The 26,281-nt window shown below is 43.3% G+C and overlaps 1 protein-coding gene across 2 annotated transcripts in view; it reads right to left on the bottom strand.

Moving 5' to 3' along the window:
• Positions 1–26,040, bottom strand: part of flt4 (fms related receptor tyrosine kinase 4) — a 59,166-nt gene extending 33,126 nt beyond the window's left edge. For both annotated transcript variants that reach the window (XM_036548406.1, XM_036548407.1), the window contains exon 1: positions 25,818–26,040. In XM_036548406.1, coding sequence (XP_036404299.1) covers positions 25,818–25,875 — 58 coding nt within the window. In that variant the 5' untranslated portion in view covers positions 25,876–26,040. The remainder of the gene's footprint in view (positions 1–25,817) is intronic.
• Between the last annotated feature and the right edge of the window lie 241 nt (positions 26,041–26,281).

The following is a 26,281-nucleotide window of genomic DNA, read 5'->3' as shown; positions in this document are numbered from 1 at the left end:
GTACACAGAACAACAAAGACATGTGAGTGCATGACAATACATCACGTCCACTGTTTGTTTCTGGATAGACAACAAACAAATCCCAGCACAGAATAATGGCTGCTCTCTACTGAATGTTTATAGCCACAGTCCCATCGGGGAATTTCGAGGAGCGGCCTCCTGTTTGAAGACGTAGTGGTACCTGCTGTCTGAGGTGAAGTTGACCAAAGCAATAGGGGGTCCTATAGAGTTCTAGCAGAGTCCCCCACCCCCACCTCCTGCAAGGCTGCCTGGGGGCTGTTTAAATAAACAGCATCCTACTGCAGGACAGCAAGAGAGGAAACTCCCCCCAGGATGGATCACACCTCCTCTATTTAAGGAACAGCAGATTTCCTACCCTTCCGAACACAAGGGGGGAAACAACACCATTCCTCCCGAAAGCAGTCTCTCACCCTGGAAAAGCCAGATCCCAGAGGCTTCACACCCCCGGCACCTCCCCACCCCCCTGGAGCAATGCAAATATGAAGGCTACACAGGCACACTGCAGTTAGTTTGAACCTGGGCCATATCGTGTCTTACAGCAAAAAAGATATAAATAAAAAACACCTCACACTCTAAACACAAATTGCAAAGTTTAAGGGGTGACAGACCAGACTAATTCCACAACACCGTCACACAAGAATGTCTGTTTTTCTCAGCAAGCATGCGGTAAACTGCCAGAGGGTGAACTGTCGGTCTCAGAGACGGCCAGATAATTCTGTAGGCGGTACAGCAAAGACGAGACGGATAATGGGGGGAAATCTTAGATGACAAAACGAAAGACGAAACTCACCAGAACGCTGAGATCGAGGCCGCCCTGGTGAAGCGAGGGAAATGGGATTGCGCATTATACTTGGTGAGGAGTGAGTGCCGATGCTGCGGTAGCAAGCCGCGGGGCTGATTGATATCTTCAACAGCCAAATCGCGAGGGCTGGCTCTGGCTTTCATTAGATGAATGCCAGGCCCCCGTTCTACCAAAAACCGCTGTGAAGTAATTTAAGCGGGACCCCCTTAACAGGACGCAGGAACTGCGGCTCGCTCCCATTATCGATTAGCTTCGCCTGGCAATTTGCGGGGCCCCAGGGGGAGCAGGGGGGGCCCCCTGCCTCTGTATCACGGAACCCCGTTTATGTTTTCAGGCCTCCCCCGCAATTATGAAAACAAATCACTGACGGTGCACAATTTAACGACAGCAAGGGGCTACATTCTGGGGAAAAGAGGAAAGTGAAATTAAGGGTGAACAATCACTCTGCAGCTTTGTTTGTTGACGCCAGTCTCATTTGAGACATGTATTTTGCCAAGCTGGTATTTGGATACTGTTTTGTTCTGGTTCTGCATGTGCATCTATTTTAACCTCTGTCAGTCCCCAGCTTCTATAATCCCTTGGTTTTGGCTAAGCAGAGAGTGATTCCTTTAAAAAAAAAATAAGACTAAGTATGATTGAGTCATTAATGCCTGGCCTGGCACTGAGGTGTATAACGAATCTTATTTAAAACCGATCTGGTTAAACAAGAATAAGCAACAGATACACCCACAGGAATGACTGTGCAAGCATTGGTCTGCAGGACGCTTGGAGCAGAAAACTTAAAAATCCTACATGTAGCAACCTTAAATAATCCATTTTAATCGGCAAGAGAAAAAACTGCTGAAGAACGCCTCCCAAGGCATTTGACTGAGTTAAATTCATGTCAGCAGGACTGTAGGTTAACTAATTGTTTGCGGGGGTAATAATCAAGATGAATTACAGGAGCTGAAAATGTTATTATTCTTATACATCTAGAGGGTCATTTTGTTTAAATTACAAAAGCCAAATGACTTCTGCTTCACTGCTCTCTTTTAATGGAAAAATAGCAACTTAGAGCTACTCCTGAATTAATGTGCTGTTGCCCTCAATCTTACTTTATGATGCTAGATGTTTTTGAGTTGTAGTCTTAAGAGAAGGCCACATCACAACTGAAAGATTTTTTATATTAAAGGTTAGGGGAATTATCATTATTGAGAATATGTTAACAAGCATCTGATGTCAGTGACTGCCTATGTGCTGTAAATTTTCAGAGTGACTAATATCACACATGTATGCCATTTCATTCATATGTTTCAGAGGGACTTCAACTCAGGTCCTTGCTATGCACTTTTTCCAGGCAGCCGGAGGATGACCAAAGGATTTGACTATTTGAGATATGACTCAGATCATGTTTTGGTCAATAATGGTTTCTGCCCGGCACTCAGTGACCTTAACCAGTGAGTGAAGGACCACCAGGACCCATTAAACTCTACTGACTTGCTTAACCATTGGGGCTACTGCTGCTCCGCTGGCCCCTGGCCCCCTGACCACGGCCAAGTCGCAAGATTTATTCCACCTCTGCTGAAACAAAAAGATTTTGCTCAATTGTTTCTCTTGCATGACTCATGCAGGTCTTTAACGTGTCTCACCACTGGCGTAATTCCCCAAAGGCCGCTTTCTCCGAGTCGGCTTCCTGGCTCAGCCCAATTCAACCCCCCCCCCCCCCCACCCCAACCGCCCTGCCCCTTTGACCATGGTCCTCCCCAGTAGACCGTGACAGATCCGCATCATCAATGCATTGCTCTGAGCCCTGGCTTCTTCACTGACGGGAAGGGAGCGTCCCAAATTCATGGACTGGCCCTTACCCCTTACTGTCAGTGTATCTGTGTGCTCTTTTAAAGGGAGGTTTAAAACTAAATTTCTGTAAAAGAGCTTTCAGATAATGATTAATCAAACCCTGATAAACCTCAGTGTATCTTCACCATCCTGTACCAGCTGTTCAATGGATCCAATTTAATACATTAATGTTTTTCCTTTCCTGAAACTGAATTACTAAACTGAATTAGTCTATGCTCTGTTGATATTAGAGTTTGCAAGTTTTCAATAAGGTTACCCCGGTCCACCGGAAAATAGTTGTTGGCAATAGTGGCAAATTTTCCAATTTATGTTTATGACTTTTATTATACCTAATTATTATACCTAGGCATGCTGTAATTCAAAACATTATATACTAAAGTAATCATCCCCCATGGAGTTGCTGTCATTCTGTTAAATCATTTTTTCAGCCCGTGGGTTCTGCTGAGCTCACAAGAAAAATTCTCTTTGATTTCTCTTAATGTCTTACATGTAGACACTAACTTAATGTCTTACACAAGAACATAAGAACATATGATGACGAGAACAGGCCATTCGGCCCAACTAAGCTCGCCATTTCTTAATTAAAGAGTATCCAAAACTGCATCAAGTCTAGACTTGAACACAGCAAGGGTCTCTGCCTCAACTACATGACCTGGCAACCTATTCCATGTATTGATAACTCTTTGTGTAAAATGATATTTCCTTATATCAGTAAGGAACTTACTCTTAACTAGTTTCCATTTATGTCCTCTTGTTTTCCAGACTGAACTCACCCTAAAGAATCTATTATAGTTAACCTTATTGATTCCTTTTATAAATTTAAATACCTCAATTAAATCACCCCTAAGCCTCCTCTCGCTTAGTCTAAATAGGTTAAGTAACCTGAGTCTTTCCTCGTAGCTTTTATATTTCATGCCAGGAACTTACATGTAGACACTCCAAACAGTTAGATGTTGGTATGGTGTACCGCCTCATTAAAAATCATACATTTTCCTTATATACTGTAGACCCCCCACTAGTTACAATGCCTTCTGGGCACCAGGAATTTAAAGTTCCTTAAGAAATCATTACTGGAACACAAGGATTAGTGGAGTTGATTTATGTAGTGTGATATTCATTTAAGGAGTTTTTCAGAATCTGCCAGGTATTCGAAATGTGTTTATATGTGTTTACTGATAGGATTTCTTGTTAATGCTGACAATTCTTTCTTAATACATCCAACAAATGGTATTGTGTTAATAGTGAAGATTTAATTTCCAGCTGTTTGATTAACAGTCATCTCAACTCACACATCACTACGGCAATAGTGGGTGAAGAGAGACAATACACCTGAAGAATTACTGAAGTGACTCCACTCTGAGCTTTAAGTGTCTGGGTTTTTTTTTTTGACTCATTTAAGTTTACAAAACATCTGTGGAAATTTTAACAGCATGCATTAAAAGGAATAAATTGATTACAGTTATGTTCACCTTGACAATTGAAGAGAGAGACAGATCCATGCATTTATTAAAATCTGCTCTTTGTTACCTATGCCTTCATGGTAATAAGAGTCAATTTCACTGTGGCAACAATTGCCATCATTTTGGAAGATGTGGTTTAAGGTCAAAACAAAACAGTTAAATTAACTTCACCAGCACAGCACAACATCACAAAGTTGTCATGAACAGCAACATGGCAGTTAATCAGACTAGGAATCTCCTCCTCTTCTCTCAGGAGTGGGTGAGAGAAAATTCTGCTTCCTCTCTGAACCAGTCAAAGAATGCACAGCAATCACTGAATTGCACCTGCTCACAAACAGCGTAAAGCATGTAACACAAATAAACTGTTTTCATTTAGTTTGGTAATATTAGCAACTCATTATTTACTTCTTAAATTATATGTTTTAACTGACTGCTCCACAGTCTGCCCTTTCAACACTGAAGAACTATATAACACACTTGACATAACATTCACCCAGGAGCAAGTGACACTTCCCTAGCAACCACTTACTAGTTTTTTCCATAAAAGCAAAGCATTCATTGTTATGGAACAAGCTGCAATTGGGTGTATGATGGTGCCTGATACATTCAGCATGCCCATTGTGCAGTTTATAGCTCCTCTAAGTCATTATGTTGCATGCGCTATTTAACATCAAGTTTCCATTCTGTGTACGATACGTACAACAGGAAACCGGAGAAAGGAAGGTAATTCATCAGGTCCTTAAAGCATGTCACTGTATTCTCTCCCTTACAGGTTCAAAATAAAATGTGACAGTGACATTCAGCCCTGTGCTCCTCACTTCGAGACCCAAGGTGTGCACATATTCATCCGGCAAAAAAGATCGCGGTCAATGACACTGAGCTGCACGTTAGTCAAGTTGCATCATTCACCTCCTTTAGATCATTGATCTTTGTCAACATAAACCCCCTCACTCAGCCTAAATCCTCCCACTCGATGGCCATCTCCTAAAGTTCGAAGGTTTTTTTTTTCTTTTTCATTATTTTTTTTAAAAAAAGAGAGTGCTTTGCATCTCGATGTGTCAATCTTCGAGGGGCCGCTCAACAGAGCTCATCTGGAGCTCTTTTACGTTGACTTCTGGAAGAAATAACAGAGCTGGGAGGGAAGATGACACTAAGCAAACCTCAAGGAGCCACTCACGGCCTCAGCCAAGAATCCATTGTCGAGAGAGAGGTAAGGAATAAGACTGGGGGGGGGGGGGGGGGGGCACAGTCTGGCTTCAGGTGATGGCTTGTTTGATGTGTGATTCTGAGAACGTTTCTCTCTTTTGTTGTTTTTTTTAATGTAAAGTGAATGTGTAACAGCAATGGGCGAGCGCCTGCCAGATGCATCCATATGGAAAAGATTGATATGTTTCTGGAGTTGACGAGAGATCTTTTTTTTTGGGGGGGGGGGGGGGGGGGGGTAGGCAGGCTGGGGTGGGGTGCGCTGTAAGACACATCTATGATAAGTGAGATATATTGAAGCCAGCAGGGAACTCATCCAACTTCCATGCACCCCGCGTGTTACCAATTAAATACATCATTCGTTATTGCTCTGTGAAGTCTAGAGTGGTACCAATTAAACAGATCATTCGTTATGCTCTGTGAGGTTCAGAGTGTTAGAAAAAAGAAAAAAAAGATTGCAAGAACCTTGATGCTTCTTTATATGTAGACTCATTGGTTCTTGTTTGTTTTATTGGCAATTCCTCAAATTTCAATTGTTTTATTGGCAATTGCCTTGTGTTGAGAGATTGTAAATTGCCCTAGATGGAACATCATCCGTCTGGTGAGCATGGAGCAAAGTGCTGACAATGCAATCTTTACCACTTTTTAACGAGCAACATCAGTGTATATGACCGCATTTCATGGTGTACATTTTTTCTGTGTGCAAACACACTTCAAGTGCTCTCGTTTCCTTTCAAGTGTGTGTTTGACTCTTCATACGGCGTGTTTTCTGTGCAACAGCATCGGATCTTTTCCATGTGGGTCATGTCCTCCATCTCCATGAACAAGCAAGGCCTCAGGGGCAACTTCCTCCCCTCCCAGAAGGCACAGGGCACCCTAGGCAAATCGTGCAAGTCATGAACACAAGGACGTTCACACCCCACTTCTCACCACCTCAATGCAGGGCCAAGGCCTATCCTTGACATCCCTGTTGTCTCTCTCACCAAAAGCTCTCTTATCATGCCATGAACAGACAGGGTGATACACATTATTCACAAACATGCGCCATACCAGTGACCCATCACGGGATCACCAGTGACATGTTTCGCTAGCTCTGTGTGTTGCTTTCTTAGTTATCTGGCCACAACACAGGAATTGTAATTCCACCGATCAAAGCTGGCTTTATCTGGAATTTTCATTTCCTGTTAGCCTCCACTGTGTTCCAGACATACTCTCTACCTAAACGGAATGCTCACCAGTTGTGAACCACAGTGCTGCAGGCCTACACACTTACTATGGTAAGGAACCTTCTAAGGGAATGAGGAATAAGGCTGTGCTTTTCAGAACTGAACCTGAATGATCACACACAAAACTAAATTCTTGGGATCCGTTCAGTTGTAACAAAATTTAGCTCTGGGAATGATACCTTGCATATAGTCTCTGAAAACTCCATTAATTAAGTCATTCATAAATATCTGATGAGGATGATTGGTTTGTTTAGCTGAAACTTCAGTTGTTCAATGTTCTACCTCAAAATTATCCATATCAATTTAATTTATTTAAATTAAAATAGCTAATATTTGTATTGGCAAATTTTTACACACCCCATGTTTTGTATTTAAACATCAGAACCTCATTTAGCTAAAATGATCCAAATGAATTAATTGCAATACCCTGAGGCCAGACTCCTATGACTATGACTATGATCCATGGTGCACAGGTCACGGTTGTTTATGTTTGGCTAAATAAATCAAAGCAAACATTATTTTTTTCTGTGCTCTACAATCTGCAGGCCCCTTTGTTTTGTGGCCCCTGCTGCGGCCATACAGACCCCATTCGGCCTTCACATCTCCCTGCGTAAATCTCCCCGCCAACATTTGATCCTACTAAGCCCTGCCAAAGTTTACATTTCCTACAGTCCACGTAACTGCTCATAAAGAGGGCAGCAGCCTGATGACTCCCAGGCCAGGTCTCTCTCTCTCTCTCTCTCTCTCTCTTTCTCTTCTCTCTCTCCTGTCTATTGCTCTCCTTTAAGTCCACCTTCAGGAACCAGCTGACCAACTTCACCACAAATGCAAATGAAATATTTACACTTCATCTATAGCGCCAAATCTTACTAGTTGTTTGGGGACCTTTGTCTGCTGTCAGTGCTTCTCTCTCTCTCTCTATCTCTCTCCTTGTGAGTGTGTTTACAGGAGCTCTGCTTTTCTTGCTTGTGTGTAACACTTCAGTTTCCTTAAACCATCCGGCAACAACAAGGAAAAAAACAAACTGCTACTTAACGAAGCAGGGGAATAAATTCCGTTCCTTTTTCTGCCTGGAAAAATATTTTTGGTCTTTCCAAAAATATGGCATACACGTGAGGTCACCGGCCACGGGGATCTTTACAGCGACTGTGAGAATGTCCAGGGACTCTCGAATCTCCAGTGAGATACCGCCGTCATCATTCGAGAACAGCTTTAAGGTGTGGTAGGAACAATCACATCTTTCAGACTTTACAACTTGAAGCAGTGCTTTAAAAAAAAGCGCTACATTGCTCACCCTGTGGGCGAGCACTTACAGTCAATTTAACTCTTGCACAATTTTCTTGCATTTTCCCGGGAGAAACCCCTGATCAAATTTCACAAGCATTATCACCTGGCAATGTGAAGGCGTACTCACGGGTCCCACACATCACTGGAATAACATGGACAAAGGGCTGCTTATTGCACCAGAGTAAAAGGAGAACTTTACCACGCTGAGAAATTAATGTTGCACTGTAAACCAAGACGTTTCAAATGATGTGACTTATGAAAGTGCAAACAACCTGCGTTGACAGCGGTAATATTGCACTGCTCCCACATTGAATTCCATCAACTGGTGCCATATGTTGTCGTTTCTAAGAAACACTGGTCCACTCTGTCATCACAGCAGAGATATTCAGAGCAGCAGCTGGACCTTTGTCAGGGCCCGGGAAGGACACGTGATTTCAGACAATTGCAAACAGACTCTCCAGGTACCTGACCTCCTGATTCTCATTCGGTGCGCACTCAGAAACTCAGCTTGATGATATTAATTCAGGTCAATTAGAACTCCCCAGCCAGTTCATCTGAACTTGAACTGTGGGATCTGTTTCTTAAACTATTACGTCACCTCTCGAATAAGACAGCAGCAAGCAGGTCCAAAACAGCTCGATTTAGGGAACCAGTTGTGGTGTGGAAGCCTGAGAAAGTCTGATTTTCATGCTTCTGCTTCCAGAAGTCACTACATATTTGGAAACAGTTTAACAAAGTCTCTTATATTCAATAAAAGTATCATTTCTTGATTGCACACTGATGAGTTATACTCCAGCCAAGCATTAGTATAAGATTCAGCTTTATCAGCAACTCGGCAAAAATTTTTTGATATCTTGATAATATTTTAGAAAACATTATTGACATGGCCTATAATGAAACAATCAACACATTTAGTGGGGGTGTGTCCACTTGGGGGACAAAGAGGACAGACTTTGCTCCACCATCCACCTCTCCTTCAATGGAGACATTGACCCCCATTATCCGCGGCTAGGACCTGTAGCTGCCAGAGAAGATTGCTGGAGCGCTGAGATTCTTGGGTACCTTTATTCATTCAGATTATAAAAAAAGGTCAGATACGAGAAAAAGAAAAATGATATTTTGGACCAGCCCTTTTTCTGACCACCACTCCCAGCTGAGTTGCTAGATTTGGGCCCCTTTCATATTAGTGAAGTGAGATTCCTTATCCTGGCACCTCCCGCTCCCAGAATTCCCAAGTCAGCTAAGTCAATAATCAGGGTGTTGGCGAACTCTGTCAGACTGACACACAAATACGCCCCGCTAGAGCAGATAGACTGAGGTGGACCTCCCTGAAATCACTCTTGAATTCCAATTACATGGATAAGACAGATGTGAAGACTCCCCATCCCAGCCAATACATAACATTCTCATAGCATTGTGAGAATGCTACAGGTATGTGCTGGCTTGGGTCCAAGAGAAAGCAGAGGGTTAATGCCTCTAACACAGATAGATTTGACATCTAATTTAATGCTGGGACATCTCAGTTAATGCCCAGCAAGTACTCCACTGCTATTATTTGAGCTGCAATGAAGTGTTTTAAGTGGAGACCTTAAAAGCAGCTTCCTGAAAGTATACAGCTCCCCACTTCCAGGTGTCTCAGTGATGTCACCCAGCCATGCTAATGTTGCTCTGTAGCCAGAGCTGAAGTCTTGTGGAAGTTCACACGGGAGGGTGGGGCCTACTAGTTGCTTTTCAGGACAGCACAAATTACCTGTAAGGCAGTGCGCCTCGAACACACATCAACCTGAGAGTAATGATAACACGGGGTATCGCCCAGCAAAATCATATTATACATTTAAAGCAAAACAATGTCTCTTGTGTTGCTGCACTATATGTCCCGTGAAATTGATTTTGCATGGCGGATAGTGGCTTCAATTCAGTAAGCACTCTCCGAGGCCTTTCCTGGGAGGGGCATGGAATACCTAGTGGCACTCGGGTGTCATTTGGTCCATAAATCTGCTGGAAATGCATGATCTTCCTGCCCAAAGGGCTCATTTTACTCCGTCCTGAAAAGCATCCTAGGGCATCGCCCCTGAAAAGCTCAAATCTCAGATGGCACGGCCCTGATATTGCTGTTTTTTCTTTAAACAGCTGTCAGACAGTAAATAAGGAGACCAGGCCCCAGACGCGGATGCCAGATGGCTTCATATGTTTTTTTTTTTTACAGACTCATTGCCTCGGCTGAACTAAATAACCAAGTATCGCATGTCTTCAGCACCGATGATTGAAGAGAAAAGTTCATTCAACGGTGTCTTCGATACCCACACCCCAATGTGATCGGGTGACTTTCTCCCTGCTAGCTAGCTAATTTGTTCGATTTCATATTGTGTAGTGGTCGCTACCCTACTGGGGTAGAAATTCATTGCTGCTCATATACTAACCCACTGACCCACCCCAAAATCAACTGACCTGCTTTTGATAAAAATGCACAATTGTGACAACTGTTGCTATCATAAATTTATTGTTGAAGGTGAATTTTAGCTTGATCCATATTATACCAATAAAGCTATAGCTGCTTACCTTTGCTAACTCAGTTTATTGAGCCAGAACAGGCAATCGCTCAATCGATCTCGGCACTGCATTGCATGAACTCACACTGGACCTCTTAACCAGGCTGTACACCCCATTCATCTTAAATGCGCATTATTAAAATGGCCTGGGTGAGAAAACTGGGACGGAAAACAACATGATCTTTGACTGGCAGCTTTAATTTGTGGCTTCTGGTTATCTCGACGGAGTAGCAGTAATCCCTACATCCCAGTCATCCATTAAACAAATCAACACAAACAAGAACTTCTCCCCAGGAGAGTGCTGCTATCTTAAAGACTGGAGTGCACCACCATTTAATAATCAAGAGCAGATCAATATCAGCTCTGTGTGTCACGTTCAGAAACCGCTATGTGCAGAGTTGGCCATATGCTAATACACAGTTCGGTTTAAAGCATCTAAAAACCAAAACGGAGAAGTAAAGTTTGCTCAAAAGCCACAATACCATTTAAAAAGACAGGGAGATGGCAACCTGCACATTTGCAATGTGTGAACATTTACTGTTGATACAGATGGAAAGATTTCAAAAACCTCTCACAGGATTAGCGACAGAACACATCGTCTATATCTGCATTCGGGCTGCACTGCACCTGTAGAAACAACAGATGTGCACCCATGGTAAACTCAACATTGCTCCCATCTCACTTTTTTGATGAAATATTTGTCATTCAAGGGCAAACCTGAAAAATAGATACATTTCCTTTCTGCTTATTTTAAATTAAACTGTGGACAGCTGATATGTATTCTTCAGATTGTGAGATTGTATTATATTTCATAGTGTTTATCTGTATATGTTAACTTTTATAGTGAGTTTTTGTATTATTAGTGACATTTCCCAGCTTTAGACCACATGTCTAAAGTTTTACATGTAATGAAAGCTTTCAAGCTGAAGAAGACCTGGTATAACTTTTACTGCACCTATTATGCTATGTCATAAGGAATGATCGAGTTTCATGCCTTGCCTTAGGAGATTTGTGTCAGAATTACTGTGGTATGTGCAATTATTATTGCCAGGAAAATGCACAGAATCTATCACTGTTAGGGTAGAAGTCATTTTTGTCTACATAACAAGCTTAATTAAGCTTCACGATCCCAGAACTAGCACAAAAAAATTGGTGTTCCAGGCAAATGGTCTTTTGAAGACACATTATCTCCCTTGAGGAGTGGAGTGTTTACCCAATGTGTAATAAAAAGTAAAGCAAATAAGCCTGAATTGGAGACAAATTTGCTCTGGAATGTGAAGCCCAACTGAGATGGATGTAGGGCAGTGAGAGGGATTTTCTGAGTCTCACTTTTGAACTGGATGGCACCTTCTCTAACCCCAGACAAGCCTATCGTGGTCTTTTGACTGGGAGTCAACAACAGCACAATGGAATGCTGCGTTTTTTCTCTGGGGATAGCAAAAACCACTGTCCACTAAGCAGCCCGGCAGTAACAGCCAGAAATCTGGTCTTGAGGAAGGACTCCTCAGGATTTTTGTAACAGTCCGAAATATTTTTCCCATGGTTCACGATAATGCATCTGTTATCAGATTCTCTCTCACTCAGAAAGTCTCTCTTAGTGTGTCAGCTACACACACACACAGAGCTTCATGCCTGCAAATCTTTACCCATAGCCATTTCATAAGGTGTCAAATATGTTGAAGTTTTTATCAATATTTAATTTTCCATAATGAAACCATTCAAGCACAGATTACTAAATTGCCTGGCATTGCACTGCTTAATGGTAAGACTACAAGGTGCTGCTCCTCAAGTCTGGAGCTTTCATAGCCCCTCAGTTCCTGGGTTTGATAGTTACTTTCTCCAAATCTTGGCAGCCATTCATTTTCATATTCTCCTCTGCAGCTGTGGGTACCAGTCTGATCAAGACAGATTGATGAGGTTTATTTGAAGATTATTTGGAGAGATAATCTTGTCTTCAACATACCGTGTGGGTTGGGCCTCTGCTGAGTAAGCTAAGCAGTTAGAGCATCGATTTGTCATTGTCAGGGAGTGTTGAAATCAAAGCTGTCCTGCCTGTTTTAACATAGAGGTCTCCCGCAGAGACGGGATTAATCATACTCTCAGTTTGGTGGTGGCCATCTGACACATTACCATTTACTATTCTGAGAATGATGAAGAATGTGTCTTGTGCTGCGCTGGACCCTAAAACCACAAAGTGAAAAAGATCTGTCCTTTTTGCCACAGGAAACGTGGAGCACTTTCATGCACGCAGATATTTCTCTTCCCGGCAAATTTCCTGCTTTCCTGTTAACATTTCTGCCTTTTCATTTCCTCCCTTCACAGACAGAAAAATGTCGTGTGGGGTGCATTTCCTTTGTTCTCTGTTTTTCAGTCTCTCTGATGAATCCTCTGGAAGGAAGGAGGATGCACAGACGCAGGTTTTTACGATACAAAGAATACTTCTGTCAGAGCCCCAAATTTCAGCAGACAGGATTTAAACACAGCACTGGTTTGTCACTGACATTAAAGTACAGTTTTTAAGCATTTAAAGCGAGGCAGTTTTGAAGACTTAAACTTTTTTTCTATTTGTTTTTGATCTCGATGCTATGGTGTCTGCGTTTGCTTTTGTTATCTGAGATATTCACTTGAAAGAGCAGGCAAGAAATTTATGTCTGCTGAATGGAACATGGAGGAGAGATGAAAACAGTCTGGTTTGATTGGGGACCCAGGGGTGGGGTTCACATTAATGAAGGTGGAAGGCACTTTGGCTAGGCCAGATTCCATCCCCTCCGTGTCACAGAACTGGGGCTCATACCTAGAGCCCCCTGTGTTCTGAAATAGCACTGTGTCCGGCCAACGACTGGAGGGCAGCCAGGCCACACAACAGACCTCCTCCCGGATTTGCGGAGTCAGCATCCCTCGGTCCCCATGGAGGGGGCTGTCCGACACTCTAATATGGTGGGCGGGAGGGCGTCGCACACCGAGACAGAAAAAAAAAGCGACAAGGCCCCACTTCCCTCCTCTTTGGGATACCGGGCCAGCGAGAGTCGGAGGCCGGCTTTGATTTTTCTCCCGTCGTTCCGTCCGGCATGGGAGAGCTCCAAAACCGGACGGGAAGCTTTGGCATTTGCCGCGCTTTTTCCCCTTTCCTCTCTCTGGATACATGTGCAGTGAGGCTGTCGCCGGGACCATCTGTGCGGGGTTTCCTACGCACAGCTCCCCCCTACCCCATCCCCCCACCACCCCCACCCCCCAGCGTCCCTGAGTACAGCTTCCTGTTCCTGCCACATGGGCCCACAAGACACCTCTCATCCATTCATTGCTGCTCTCTGTTCTCACGTGTCATCATATTTATCCTCAAATCATTTCCCCTCGCCCGTCACGGCGAACGATTTGTGCTGGTGACAATTCCCGTACGGGGGGGTCAGAGGTCAGCCTTCTTATGTGCAGAGTGACTGCCAGGGCGAAGCGCAGCAAAACAAGCCCTGTAAATAACCTTGAAACGCTGGAGGTGACAATGACAGCTCATGATGAGCCTGGATATCCTGGCGCCAACGCCTGCATTTGCCGGACTGTCTCTTCCCTATCTATTTTAAAAACGCCAGTTCATAAATGCTATTAGCGAGAGCATGCTTCATGAGAACCAGAGCACTGTTCCTAAGGCTTTTGTGCAATCTACATTTGACAAAGAGGTACACAGTCAATGTAGAACTGCTTAAGACCCTGATTTTAATGTTGCAAGACAAGTCTCTCACAGAGTGCAAAAAATGGTCAATCGCTAGACAAACAGGCTGGGTCGGCACAGTTGTGGGAAAACCTCCTACTTATATTTGTTGCTGTTTATTTTACTTGTAGTATTGCAGTGTGTTTTGGATTCTGTGATGTAGTGACTGTTATGTATGGTAGTGTGTGTACTTGGCTCCCCTTAGTTTCTAGCCTGTCCAGTCAGGTTAGCACAAGTTAACTTGTGATAGGGCTTGAATGGTGTCATGGTCACATTCACAGTCTGGGAGTGTTGTTAGCCTGGTCTGACACTGTTGCTAACTTGGATGGATACACTGCTGCTCCTTTGTGCTGGAAGTCACTCTGGATAAGAGCATCTGCTAAATGAATGTAATGTAATGTAATGAAAAGAGGCAAGTGGGCCAGTGTTGAATGAGATGTCGGTGTATGGAAGATGTATTCAACAGCAATGAGAACAGAGGAAGTTAAAGAGAGCAGAATTCAAAAGTCAAGAAAGAATGAGCCTTGTTGAATTCCTTCCATTAATAAAATAAATTTGACACTGATTGTAGTATTGTCTCACACCTGTGAAATTCACACTGAGTGTATGTATCCACACTTCAATCCACACTTGTATATGTGTGTGTGTGTGTGTGTGTGTGTATGTATCTTAGTTTTCACATCAACTGTTATGGTTGGGCATGTCATATGTGAAGAAAATTGTCTATTAATAGGACAAGTACCTCTCTCTCTAGGTATAGAATGTCTACAACACCAGCTGACCACCACACATCACCCTCTTGCCTTGGGCAAAGTACTTGTGCAGTTGGGAAAAAATGGCAAGGTTGGCTTTGCTGGCATTTATTCCAACCACACTGGTATTATACTACCAAACACAACCACACTGGTGTCAAAGTATCAGACACAACTGCACCGACATTAAAGTACATCATCATCATCATCAGCATTGTCATTTAGCAAACACTCTTATCCAGAGCAACTTACATTTCCCACAGTTTCCACATTATCCATTTATACAGCTGGATATTTACTGAGGCAATTCTGGCAGCAGCGCCCCAGTGGGGAATTCAACCAGCGTTGCTCCTTACCACTATGCTATACTGCCTCACCAAGTACCAAACACAACTGCACAGGCATTAAAGTACCAAGCACTGCTGTACTGAGTGCATTAAACTACCACACGCATTGCGATGGCAATGAAATAGCAAACATAACTGCACCGGCATTAAAGTATCAAACACAACTGCACTGGTATGAAAATGCCAAATACAATCACACTAAGTGCATTTGCCAAACGCTCCATGTTTTAACCACTGAAATTGGCCCACTTTTGTGCTCAACACGCAACATTAACAATTAGTAGGAAGGCAGATAAAACCAGATGAGATTACTTACATTTTAGATATAATCCATTTATGCAGCAGAATATCTGGTGAACTCAGGTTATGCTCAAGGGTACCACAGCAGTATTCCACCCGTTATTCAAACATTCAACAGTACAGTTTCGTCTTTCTTCCCCATCGCTACACACTCCCACCTCATAATGAAAGCAGTTATTTAGCACCCAATATCTCCAGTCTCTGCTTAATGTTTCCCAAAAATTGAACTACTAAACTAAAATTGCTGGCTTCGAAGAGGGGAGGCGGAGGGCCTACCTTAATTTATTCATTATCCTCAATCTGTTGATTGGTTTTGCATAATTAATAAACATGAACCCAATGGCAGCTTATTCTTATTTACTTGATGGTGTATGCGATGATGCTACCTTTGTGCACTTCCCTTGAGAAATTTATTTATAGTTCAATCAATATTTTGAACCACTGCTCTCAGTTTCATTTAAGTATAAACTGGTGTGCTGGCCTTTTTAAAGAAGGTTCACACTCAAACAGGCAGTCGATTGCTTCATTTCTTTTGTACACAGTAGCGTTACTTATTCATAGCCCAAAACACAAATTGTGTTTCGACCCTTTAGCTGCCTTCAGTGACTCATTCCTCTCTCAGACAGACCCAATGATATCTGTAAATCATTTGATTTGGGTTTGTCTGGAACTCTCTGTTCTTTGCCTTTTGTCATTCTAATTATCTGCTGTATGATTGGAGTGTAGACCTTTTCTAAAATAGGGCAGTTCTATAATAATTAACATGATTTAACATGAAGTGCACATAAGCACATCCTACAGCATTAGACATAATTAGGTAAAAAGCACTCAGCGACTGATGGATTAGCCTCGCTAACATTTGCAAGCTTTTTATTCATAAATAACAATTAGGAAGGTCAGACTAGTTATCATTTTAAGGTAGCATTCTGCCTCCACTAATTATTGCTCATGGGCTTTTGCTGACATGAAGGGGTCTCCAGAGCTAGCAGATTTACTTTCTACGTGACCACCGCTGATCCCGTAACTGCGAATGACTATGCAACCACATGTGGAAGTGTTGTTGGTCAGTAGGCAATTGCAGAGATTTTCTAGTGGACTAAATAAAGCCAGGGCAGGGGGGGTAGTGGTGTTGTGTCCGTTTGAGATCGAGGTCAGTTGGAGAGGGGGGTGGGGGTGGGGGAAACGGGCAATTTCCGCAGGCCTTTCCAACGCTCTCTTTCCCATGAACCCCCAGTGACCTTCCCCTGACAGGGCCAGCAGTATCACTGACCAGGGAAACCCAAAACCCTGCGCCCCCCGTGGCACTGCCGCGAGCCACCCTGGAGTCAGCCCTGACCCAGCATGCCTTGCTCCCGCAGCGTGGAGATGCCGTAAACCAATACCCCCTCCATCAGCTCCTGAAAAATGTGTGGTTCTACACAGCGCAAACAGCCTTTGTGTCCATTCTCCCAGGGCCAGAACAAAACATGCTTTAAAAATGTAAGCATGTGAAGGGCTCCCAAGTAGCTCAGTGGTTAGGGCTCTCGACCTGAGCGCAAGCTGAGCTCTGTGGCCTGGGTTCGACCCCAGCCATGTCAGCTGCTGACAATGACCAGGAGCCAGTTGCAAAACAAATTGGCTTTGTTCCGCTGGGGATGCGGGTGGGTCGGCCAGTGTCCCCTCGTCACACCCAGTCTCAGGCACCCTGTGAATTGTCAGGTGCCTGTAAATTGCTTGGATGACGTCAGCAGAGCAGTGCCCAATCCACTGTAGTGCACTGCCTGACTTACAGTGAGCAAAACAGCCTTCGGATGCACGCGAGTGTATTGGAAAATTGTCTTAATCTCACCTCAGGACTGAAAACTGTCCGCTGGAAATATCGACTAAACAACAATAGAAAAAGGCAGAGTGAGGTGTTTTCTTTTCTTTCAATTTAATATAGTTTCGGGGGTCAGTTTGTATTGATTGTGTTTCACAGAGTGGAACGTACCCAGCAGATTTCATCTGGTCTTATTTTCCATTAATGACATTTCTCTGAGGACAGGCGCTGCCAAGAGAAAGCTTCTGACCCCTTCCGTAGACCACCCCGATGCCAAGCCCCCACCTCTGCTCCAGCAGACAGGGGGCACCTTCCACAGCAGGCCCCCGGAATGAAAAAGTGGCCTAACCTCCTCTCGCTGCAGAGATCGTGTAACACGAGCGCTCAAACTGAGAGTCATTACACGCAAAATATGCCACTATCACTAATAATTTAAGATTCCTATGTAAGAATGAAAAGAGGCCTGTTTAATGGCCCCAGGGCTGTTTTATGGATCGCTGTGGAGTAATGTTTCGGCCTCACGGTGGTCAAGAATGAAAATCTATATTTTCAGTATTATTTCATTCTTTCAGAACTGAAGGACATATTCATAAACTGCCGCGCAGTTCAATAGGAGTGTGTGCTCTTTATTACACTATCCCACAGTTTGACAGCTATACGATGTTAACTTGAGTCCATGCACACACCCACAGGAAGACAGAGCAGGAGCCAGCAATTAATTAGATTATATCAGTTACTTCTATCATTAGATCAATTATTAATAGCAACAATATCAATTAATTATGGGACTTAAGTGGCCTTGAGGAGAAGTCATCCTTCTCTCACACCTGCCAGTGTGACAGGTTCCAGACCAAGTTGTGCCACATCCCATGAAGGCTGTATCAACTGCCTCCCTGCGTGATGGACATGCAGTAAAAATTGCCAACCTGGTATTTTTTTATGCAGACCTGGAGGTGATTCCCTCCGTATCATTGTGAAACATTGTTTTGAAAGTGTTAACATTGCGGTTGGGTGTTCTGACGGGTTTGCCTAAATTCACCATGACGTGTTTACCCTGTAGATACGTCATATCTCTTTATTCTGTCAAGTCAGCATTTTGTCTAGCCTGCTTTGCTGTCAGCATAGTGCACTGTGCTGCATCTGAACTCCGCTGGGGTGAGTTCACACCAGCACCATTATTTTCTTTGCTGGCACCGAGCGGATAACTCAAAGTGGCAGTTAACGACTCCGGGGGCTTGTAAACCACCTTTCCCCCCGATATTAAACCCACAATTCTTTCCAAAACCGCCAGCATCAGGCGTATCGGGCAAAAAAAAGAACCACGCTGAAACTGTCAAATAAACCGACAGCGAGGGCTTCGCTCAGACTTGGTCCGCCTGGGGGACGCACATGGGCATTTACCCCATTCTCACATGCAGTTTTCTGAGTTACTGTATATTGAGGCATACAACTGCCGTAGTCCCGAGACTCGGAATGGAGATTCACTCCATGCTGGTCAATGGGAGAGAGAATATCCCAGCTGCAGGGTGCGCAATAGATTGTAGCATGGTAGGCGATTTATGCTGTCCTTTTCCTGAATGCCCGACATAAACCCCCTGCCACCTGTTTTTTCACCCTCACGCAGTGGTGATGAGATGAAAACACAGACCATTTTGGAGATAATAGCGAGGGCTCTTGAGCGCAAAATGATGAGTGGTTTTAAGAGCCAGGCCATTAATCCACTCCAAGGAAGACAAATAGACAGAACAGCGATTAAACAACTCACATTTCTCTTTTTAATTGTGAAATGAAGGTTAGATCATTCAACTCCGCAAAAAACAGCGCCCCTGTCACATAATATTTCACCGGCATTTCGCAGACCGGGGACCTTGGGGTTTTTTAGTGCAGGAGAGAGAGAGCACTCTGAGGTCAGTTAGTCTTCCGAGTGCTAATCACTTTCCATTTGCAGACACGGCTGTACGCCTCGCAGATGGTTGCGGGGACTCCAAACTAGAGTGGAAGATCTTCAAGGATTGCTTTCCACTGTTGGGCTGGGAAATCACCGGTACTGCTGATTGGGAAACAAGGCCTGGTAAATTGCAGAGGGCTCCTCGTTTTCTGTTTTTGCGAATTCCTCTGCTGGATTAGGTAACATGAGATCATTTAAAGTGGTCTAATTTTGCGCAGACCAAAGGGAAACAACCTAGGTCACAGCAATGGTGTAACCCTCCATATGGATTGCGTTAGTAAAGATATCTTACACAGACACATAATTCAGCATCTGATAGCTATGGAATCCTGGGGTTGAGAGAGAGAGCACATCCCTCCAGTTTGGAGATGGAGCTGGTATGCCACCGCTGGGGAAGTTAACTCTCTCCCCTTCACGCCCCCCCCTGCACAGAACTTGCTGACTGACACCTGTGTTGACAGAAGCACCTGACCTGACATTTCTTTGGATTCTGTCGATGGGGGATTCTTGCTCTCACAAGTGATATGAGAACTCCCCTCGCCTTCCTTAGCTTTTCCCTGCTGATACTACAAGACCGGCTCTACATTGTAGAGCTGGGCCTCGTGTTGGCCATGACAGTCTGAATTCTCTTTGTGGTTAGCTGGAGAACTGACTCTCAGCCCTGCATCAGGTTTCAAAGCCTGTCCATCTCACCAAATGGAACTTTTGCAGTCCAAACAAACGCAACAATAAACAACTCGTAGGTCCGGTTCACACTGAGACACTTTCCTGATTTGGTCATGTTTGGGGTTGAGTGAACTTTGTCTGGGTGACTGTGGTCAGAAAGCTTTTAATTACAATAGTGAAAATTCTAGGAGAAATCAGCGACATCAGGACAACCCATAAACTGCAGCTGGAAGCTGTAGCATTGGCCTTCGATGAAAACTGCCTTGTCTGCCTCCCTCACAGAATAACAAGAACTTGTCCCACATCTTTATGAACAGAACACCTAAAAGTAAGGCTGAAATTCATTGCAATTTCACTGACAATTATGACCACATGCAGTGTACCAACAATAGCGTACTCTCTAAATCTGCACAACACAGTCACTCCAACTCCTCACTGTAGGTGACCACACAGAACCTCACAGCCTAAACAAACACTCATGGCTAGTTTAATTTAGAAGTCTTTGAGTCACATCATTCCTCCTGGGACAGTTCCTCCAGAGGAAAAAAAAAACATCCATCCTTATGGTGGTATACTGCACACAAGTATTTTTCACCTCTCTCTGCTTTTGGAGAATGGAGAATTGACCAGAGCAGTCATAAAGAAAACAAACAGAAAAACCTTTGTACATTATTCTGAGTGTTCTCCAGGACAGTAGCTCAGCTCCTTACAAGCTAAAATCCTACTAGTTTCAAAGGTCTCTGTCAATTAGCAACAGGCATACACCTGGAAGACTAGGTCAGCTGACCTTCTGTTGAGATAATATCTGGTGATTACTGTAAGCGGTGATACTGAATTGAAAATCTTCAGTGATGGTAAATCTTCAGTCCCGGCCTCTGACAGGTTTATGTGTCAGGTATGCCAAAAGATAATACGCTTCCAGCTTGTTAAGTCAGCTGCTACAGATGGCTGATATGCTCTTTGAGTTCCTGCATGTTACGTGCTGAACTGAATGCAAGGATAACCACACTTTGGAAGCCACAAAAATGTCCAAGAAATCTAAAGAGAAGTGTGTGTACACGTGCATATGTGCATGCACATCATTGCAGACAAAACATCCGTTGATTCTTCCCTTTGACTTACACTGAGGCTCCTCCCAAGTCAAGCAACGTGAGATTGAGCAGATCTATGATATAAAATCTGAATGAACCAATGGCTGAGTGAGTCCAGTCCACTTTCAGCAAATCAGCTAAGCAATCAAAACAGCATGTATCTTTAATGTGTTTAATGTGTGTTTGCCAGCATTGGGTGTTTGTCATCTATATGTGTGTACATCTGTGTACACTTGCAGCAGTGTGTGCATGTATGTGTGTGTTTGTCATCTGAGTGTGAATATGTGTGCGTTTGTCATCTTTGTGTGTGTGTTTGCTTGTCAGTTGTATGTGTGTACATGACCGTATTTGTCATGTTGTGAGTGTACACGTGAGTGTTTGTCATCTCTGTGTATGTGTGATTGTGTATCAGCAGTGTGTGTGTGTGTGTGTGTGTGCGTATGTGTGTGTGTATGTATGCGTGTGTGTGTGTGTGTATGTGTGTGTGTGTGTGTGTATGTACATGTGTGTGTGCCAGCAGTGTGTGGGTTTTGAGGCTCATGGGCAGGAAACCAGCAACAGCATACAGTGAGGTCATTCCTGTGCTGCCGACTTCAATTATGCGGTTAAAAAAAAACTTTTTAAATTTTAAAAACTCAAGTTTCAACCACTGTGACACACAGTGGTCCACCTGCCAATGAATGCACTGAACACTGTGCGTACTGAATTACCATGTTCAAACCTCAAGAATCAGAGCATATTAGTTTACTGGGGTGTGAAGAGAGTTGACATCCTAGTGACAGAGAGCCGGTCCACACCAAGGCCTGGCTCTGTATGACTTCATCTGTCTCGCTTCAGAGGGGGTTAAGTGAGCCATCTCCTGACAAAGTCGATAAATAATCTTCCACAGCCTGAGGTTTTCCCTTTAGCCCTGTCACAGCCGGGCAGAGGAGCAGTGTGTGTAAACATCTTTCTTTTCGCTGGCACCCAAAGCCAACATGCTGTTTACACCTGGCTCTTGTCGCCCACGCAGTTCAAACCTGGCAATCTTTCTGCTCGCTCGACTTCGAAATAATGGCGCTTGTTAAAAAGAGGCTTATTCTAAAGAAAGCAAAGAGCTCCCAATAGACTTAGCACACGATGTGTTACCTGGTGATACCTACACTGAACCCTCCGCTCTGGCACTTGCATCTCACGCCTCCTGTCTGCTCTTATTACAGATGTCATTTTTAATCAAGCCTCCCAAGCACTGACGTGTTCAAGGAGGGAAAGAGCCAGGCCGAGACGGACTCCGCGGGTTTGGAACCTCCGGGCAGCCATTAATTCAAGTGCCGGAGACGTGAGCTGACCGCCTTTTTGGAGGGGGTCTCTCACTCGTTCTTCAAGCCTGCTAACTGCCCGTCTCACAGCGTGGTCAGGCTCGAGGCCAGCTCAGTAGCGCAGCAGGGCAGCAGAGAGATGCAGTTTGTTGGTCAGGGGTGCATATATTTGTTTCATTGAGGTGTTCCCCCTAATGCGGCACGCAGACTTGCCGCTTAAGCGCACTGTCACATAAGGAGTCAGATTGCATGACACGGTGTGAAAGTTTGCATATTTCACCTCACATCACCTGAGAGGGAAAAAGACATCCTTTGAAACATGTGCATGATAACTGAAGCCCATGAGACAGCAACGAGAATACTGTTGACTTGGCATGGGACTGTGACTGAATGAGGTACATTTCCAAACGTATTTCAAGCTGAACAAGGAGGAGCATCCTTTGGCCCGTCCACCAAAGAATTAGTAAGGTATTAAAAGCTAACCTGCCCGCAGTGAGAAGCCACCCATTGATTACGTCTGCTTTGGTTTCCCTGTTTATGTCTGACTGTCTGGTGGCACCAAGGAGAAGTCTGCCACAACAGTCCGCCAGGGTCCAAGTTGGTCTGAACTCATTTCCGTTTTTCTCACATCGCTAATGCCACTCGCTGGAAATAGCCCAAGCAAGCAAGCTAATGAGGGCTATCGCTGGGCCGGGCTGGTGTAGACCGCAGAACTCATCTCATGCTGCTCTTTGTTCTCCCATGGAAAAAAAATGGCCCCCAGTTTTCAACAGGGTGTTTTAAGTTTGCAGGGCTGCAGTGAATGAAGACTCTAAGCAGTATTGTTTAATTTCCCACCCACCATCAGTCATTGACATCAGCAACTGCCTTATCTCTCATTGAGTAAGAGCCAGAAATACACTTGCTGAGCATTGCTATTCAAATGATGAAGTCCACTGCTGTTTGATTACTTCTGGGCCCTTATTAAACAACAGGACGGTCTTTTATATTTTACAGTGTACTAAAATATTCAATAGCTTCACCTGCATGACACAGGGTCCAACAATGAAGAACGCACACAGTGCATTCACAGGTTTCAGAAAACAGCGATAACAAATGCACAGCACAGGAGTAAAGCGCTATGAAATAGTAGCTAGGACCCTTGGCTTGTAACCAGTGAGTTGAAGATTCACACCCTCAATGCAGCATTGCAGTTGTGCCCTGGAGAAAGGTAACAGACTTAAAGTGTTTCAATAAAATACAGTGTCTAGGTGAATAAAATATATAAATAAAACAGATAAATACAATTGTAATATGTGAGCTGCAAATAACTGTCGGCACAAAGAAGCAATTTCAATGGCTCCATAATATATTTTTTTCTGAGTCCTCCCAAGCAACTTCCAAATATCTATAAATACAAAGATGTTTTTTTTTTTTTTTTTCCACAACAATTCATCACCACTTAAAGCTGGCATATTGTGTAAAACAACCTCTCAAAAGAAATGTTGCCCTGCCTGCACCTTTCGTTATAAAATCCGTCAGTAATGACACTGTCTCCTCAATCGGTCTGGTATTATTCCTCCGATTTTGTAAACTGGGGTAACTTTTTAAACTTTGTTTAAAATAGGTCTGCTGGTGGCATTTCATTACAGCTTCTAATTACAATATCGATCTCATTATCACATGCTAAGACATTAATTGCCAATGTGCATTCTTGAACTAGGTGCATGTTGCTACAAAATTATCAAGTTGAAAGATCGCTGGAAACTTCCTGCGAGGATTAATGACTGTCTCGCGCACAGCTAACTTCAATTCCAGTCTTCTGCAACACGAAAAGCCATAGGCTCAAAGAATGAACGTGCTAATTAGATGTTATTTCCAGCAAACCTAAATTTAAAAATCATGCAGTTTAATTGTGTATAATGCAGCTAGATGAAGTCCAGATTTCAAATTTCTCTACATTCAGTCAAATTTCCATTAAAAATGCCATTGGGCGACTGCCCAACGTTCACCTAATTACCAAGCGGTTGTATGGAATGAAAACGTCGCAACCGATGCCTGCTCCCTGAAAGGGAATCACATTCGCCTCTCCTTCTTAAATGTAATTATGCTCCTGTGGTGGGAAGCCATTAACGGAGATTGACGCTGATTCTTGACAAGTAAGCCTACAATTTCACATTTGGGTCCAAATGGAAAACAGTGTGGATTACCTAGGTAACAGTACATGTTTTTATACGGGTCTCGCAGCAGTTAAACTACAGGTCTTCATTACGTTTCTTCTGTTACAGTGAGCACTGTTGCAAGTGGCGCACGTAGTAAATTGCCGAGATTTACTACTTCAGCCCATTATAACAACATCATCTGGATTCATCGATCAATCCATCATCATCATCATCGTCGTCGTCGTCATCAACAACAACAACAAACAGTGGGCCAGTGTTGTAACAGGAAATTACCTTAACAGTCTGTAATAGATAAAATAAGCTTTAAATTCATACATACATCACCAAGGTGCCACATTGCAATTTAGGCATAAATAATCAGTTCCCATTGTAAGGGTTTGATATTTGGTTTTGTAATTGGTTAGACCGTTAGCCTATTAATTACTGCTTATAAGTCATTTTCGACAGCTACAATAATATGAAGGCTCCCTCTAGCGGCTGACTGTACATTGAACATGACAGAAAGGCGTTGTCTTGTCCTGCTAGTGAATTCATCTCTTGGTCTGGACCATCACACAGTGGCTGAAGTCCCAGTTACTGTCAGTTTTAAATGAATGCATTTTGTCATACCTTTTGAGAAAAGAATACAAGACATTCCAAACTATAGATGTGTAACTCCATCGTGGGGCTTGTGGGAAAAATATCTAAATTCTACATATGACTGTATATCTATGTACGCTTAAAATCAAGTATTTGTCTCATTAGCAGCTCAAAAAATACATATGCGCAATATTATTTTATTTTAAAAAGTTCGAAAAACTAACGATCAAGATACCAAGTGACAGCAGTGCATCCAGGCGTGTTTCTGTTGATGAAGAAATTTAACACGGTTACTAAAGCACAAACTATCATGAGCTTCGTACAAGCTAAAATTGATTAAAGTTTTTTTTGACCGGTCAAGACTGCAAAACCTGTCATTGTAAGGGTCTTAAGAAATATGGTTTCTTGATATCGCCTAATTATGCAACAATAACTTTGCGACCTGTTTCCAGTTCAGAGGTTTAGAATATTGTCATGTGCGAGAGACGAATGACATAATGTAGACGAATAACATGTAGACGGGTTCACTGATAAAAGTATCTGAACAAGATAGACGGGCCTCGGTGTTTACATCATACTAAATCAAATAAATAATTGCGAGTCGCATAAACAGTCTGTACAATCACCATGAGTGAAGAATCCTAGGAGAGGGAAAGTTTCGCAGTGTCATGCCAAAGAGTTAAATGAAGTTTGTATTTTTTTCTGAGCAGCTAGCCATAATCCACTAAACTTAACATGCACTTTTAAATTCAGTAGCTTGGAACACTATATGAAAACGTTTACTCTAACCTGAAAAACAAGCGATCCCAATCCAAATCCGACAGAAAAACGTAAAATCTCTCTTCATTTCCAGATTTCCAGTCCTCGGATGTTTTAAATCTTATAGTAATGTCGGCCGTTCCTGTTATTAATGAAGTCAAATGCGGGAAAGCAAAGGAAAAGTAGCTGTCCCCGTTAGACGCGAAACTCAGGTGAGCTTCAGAGACTGGTTCCTCTCTACTCGGGAGCCTCCGCAGAGGATGTGTGAAATGTCAACGAAGAGAAAAGCGCTTTTCCTGTTAAAAGGAAACGTTTTTTTAGAGATCAGAATGGATTTACAATGATTTCCTTTTCCCTCTTTTTCTGCTCGTGACTAAGGCTTACATCCACCCTTTACGTATAGAAAATACAGGGCGGATTTGTAGGACTGCCTGAAAGACCTATGTCAAAACTCCCTCCTCACCACATAAAAAAAACACAATCCCTCCTTCACT

The sequence above is a fragment of the Megalops cyprinoides genome, chromosome 16 (genome assembly GCF_013368585.1).
Source record: "Megalops cyprinoides isolate fMegCyp1 chromosome 16, fMegCyp1.pri, whole genome shotgun sequence".
NCBI lineage: Eukaryota > Metazoa > Chordata > Actinopteri > Elopiformes > Megalopidae > Megalops > Megalops cyprinoides.
Note: the sequence above shows the minus strand (reverse complement) of the source record. Positions and strands in the feature narration are given on the sequence as shown.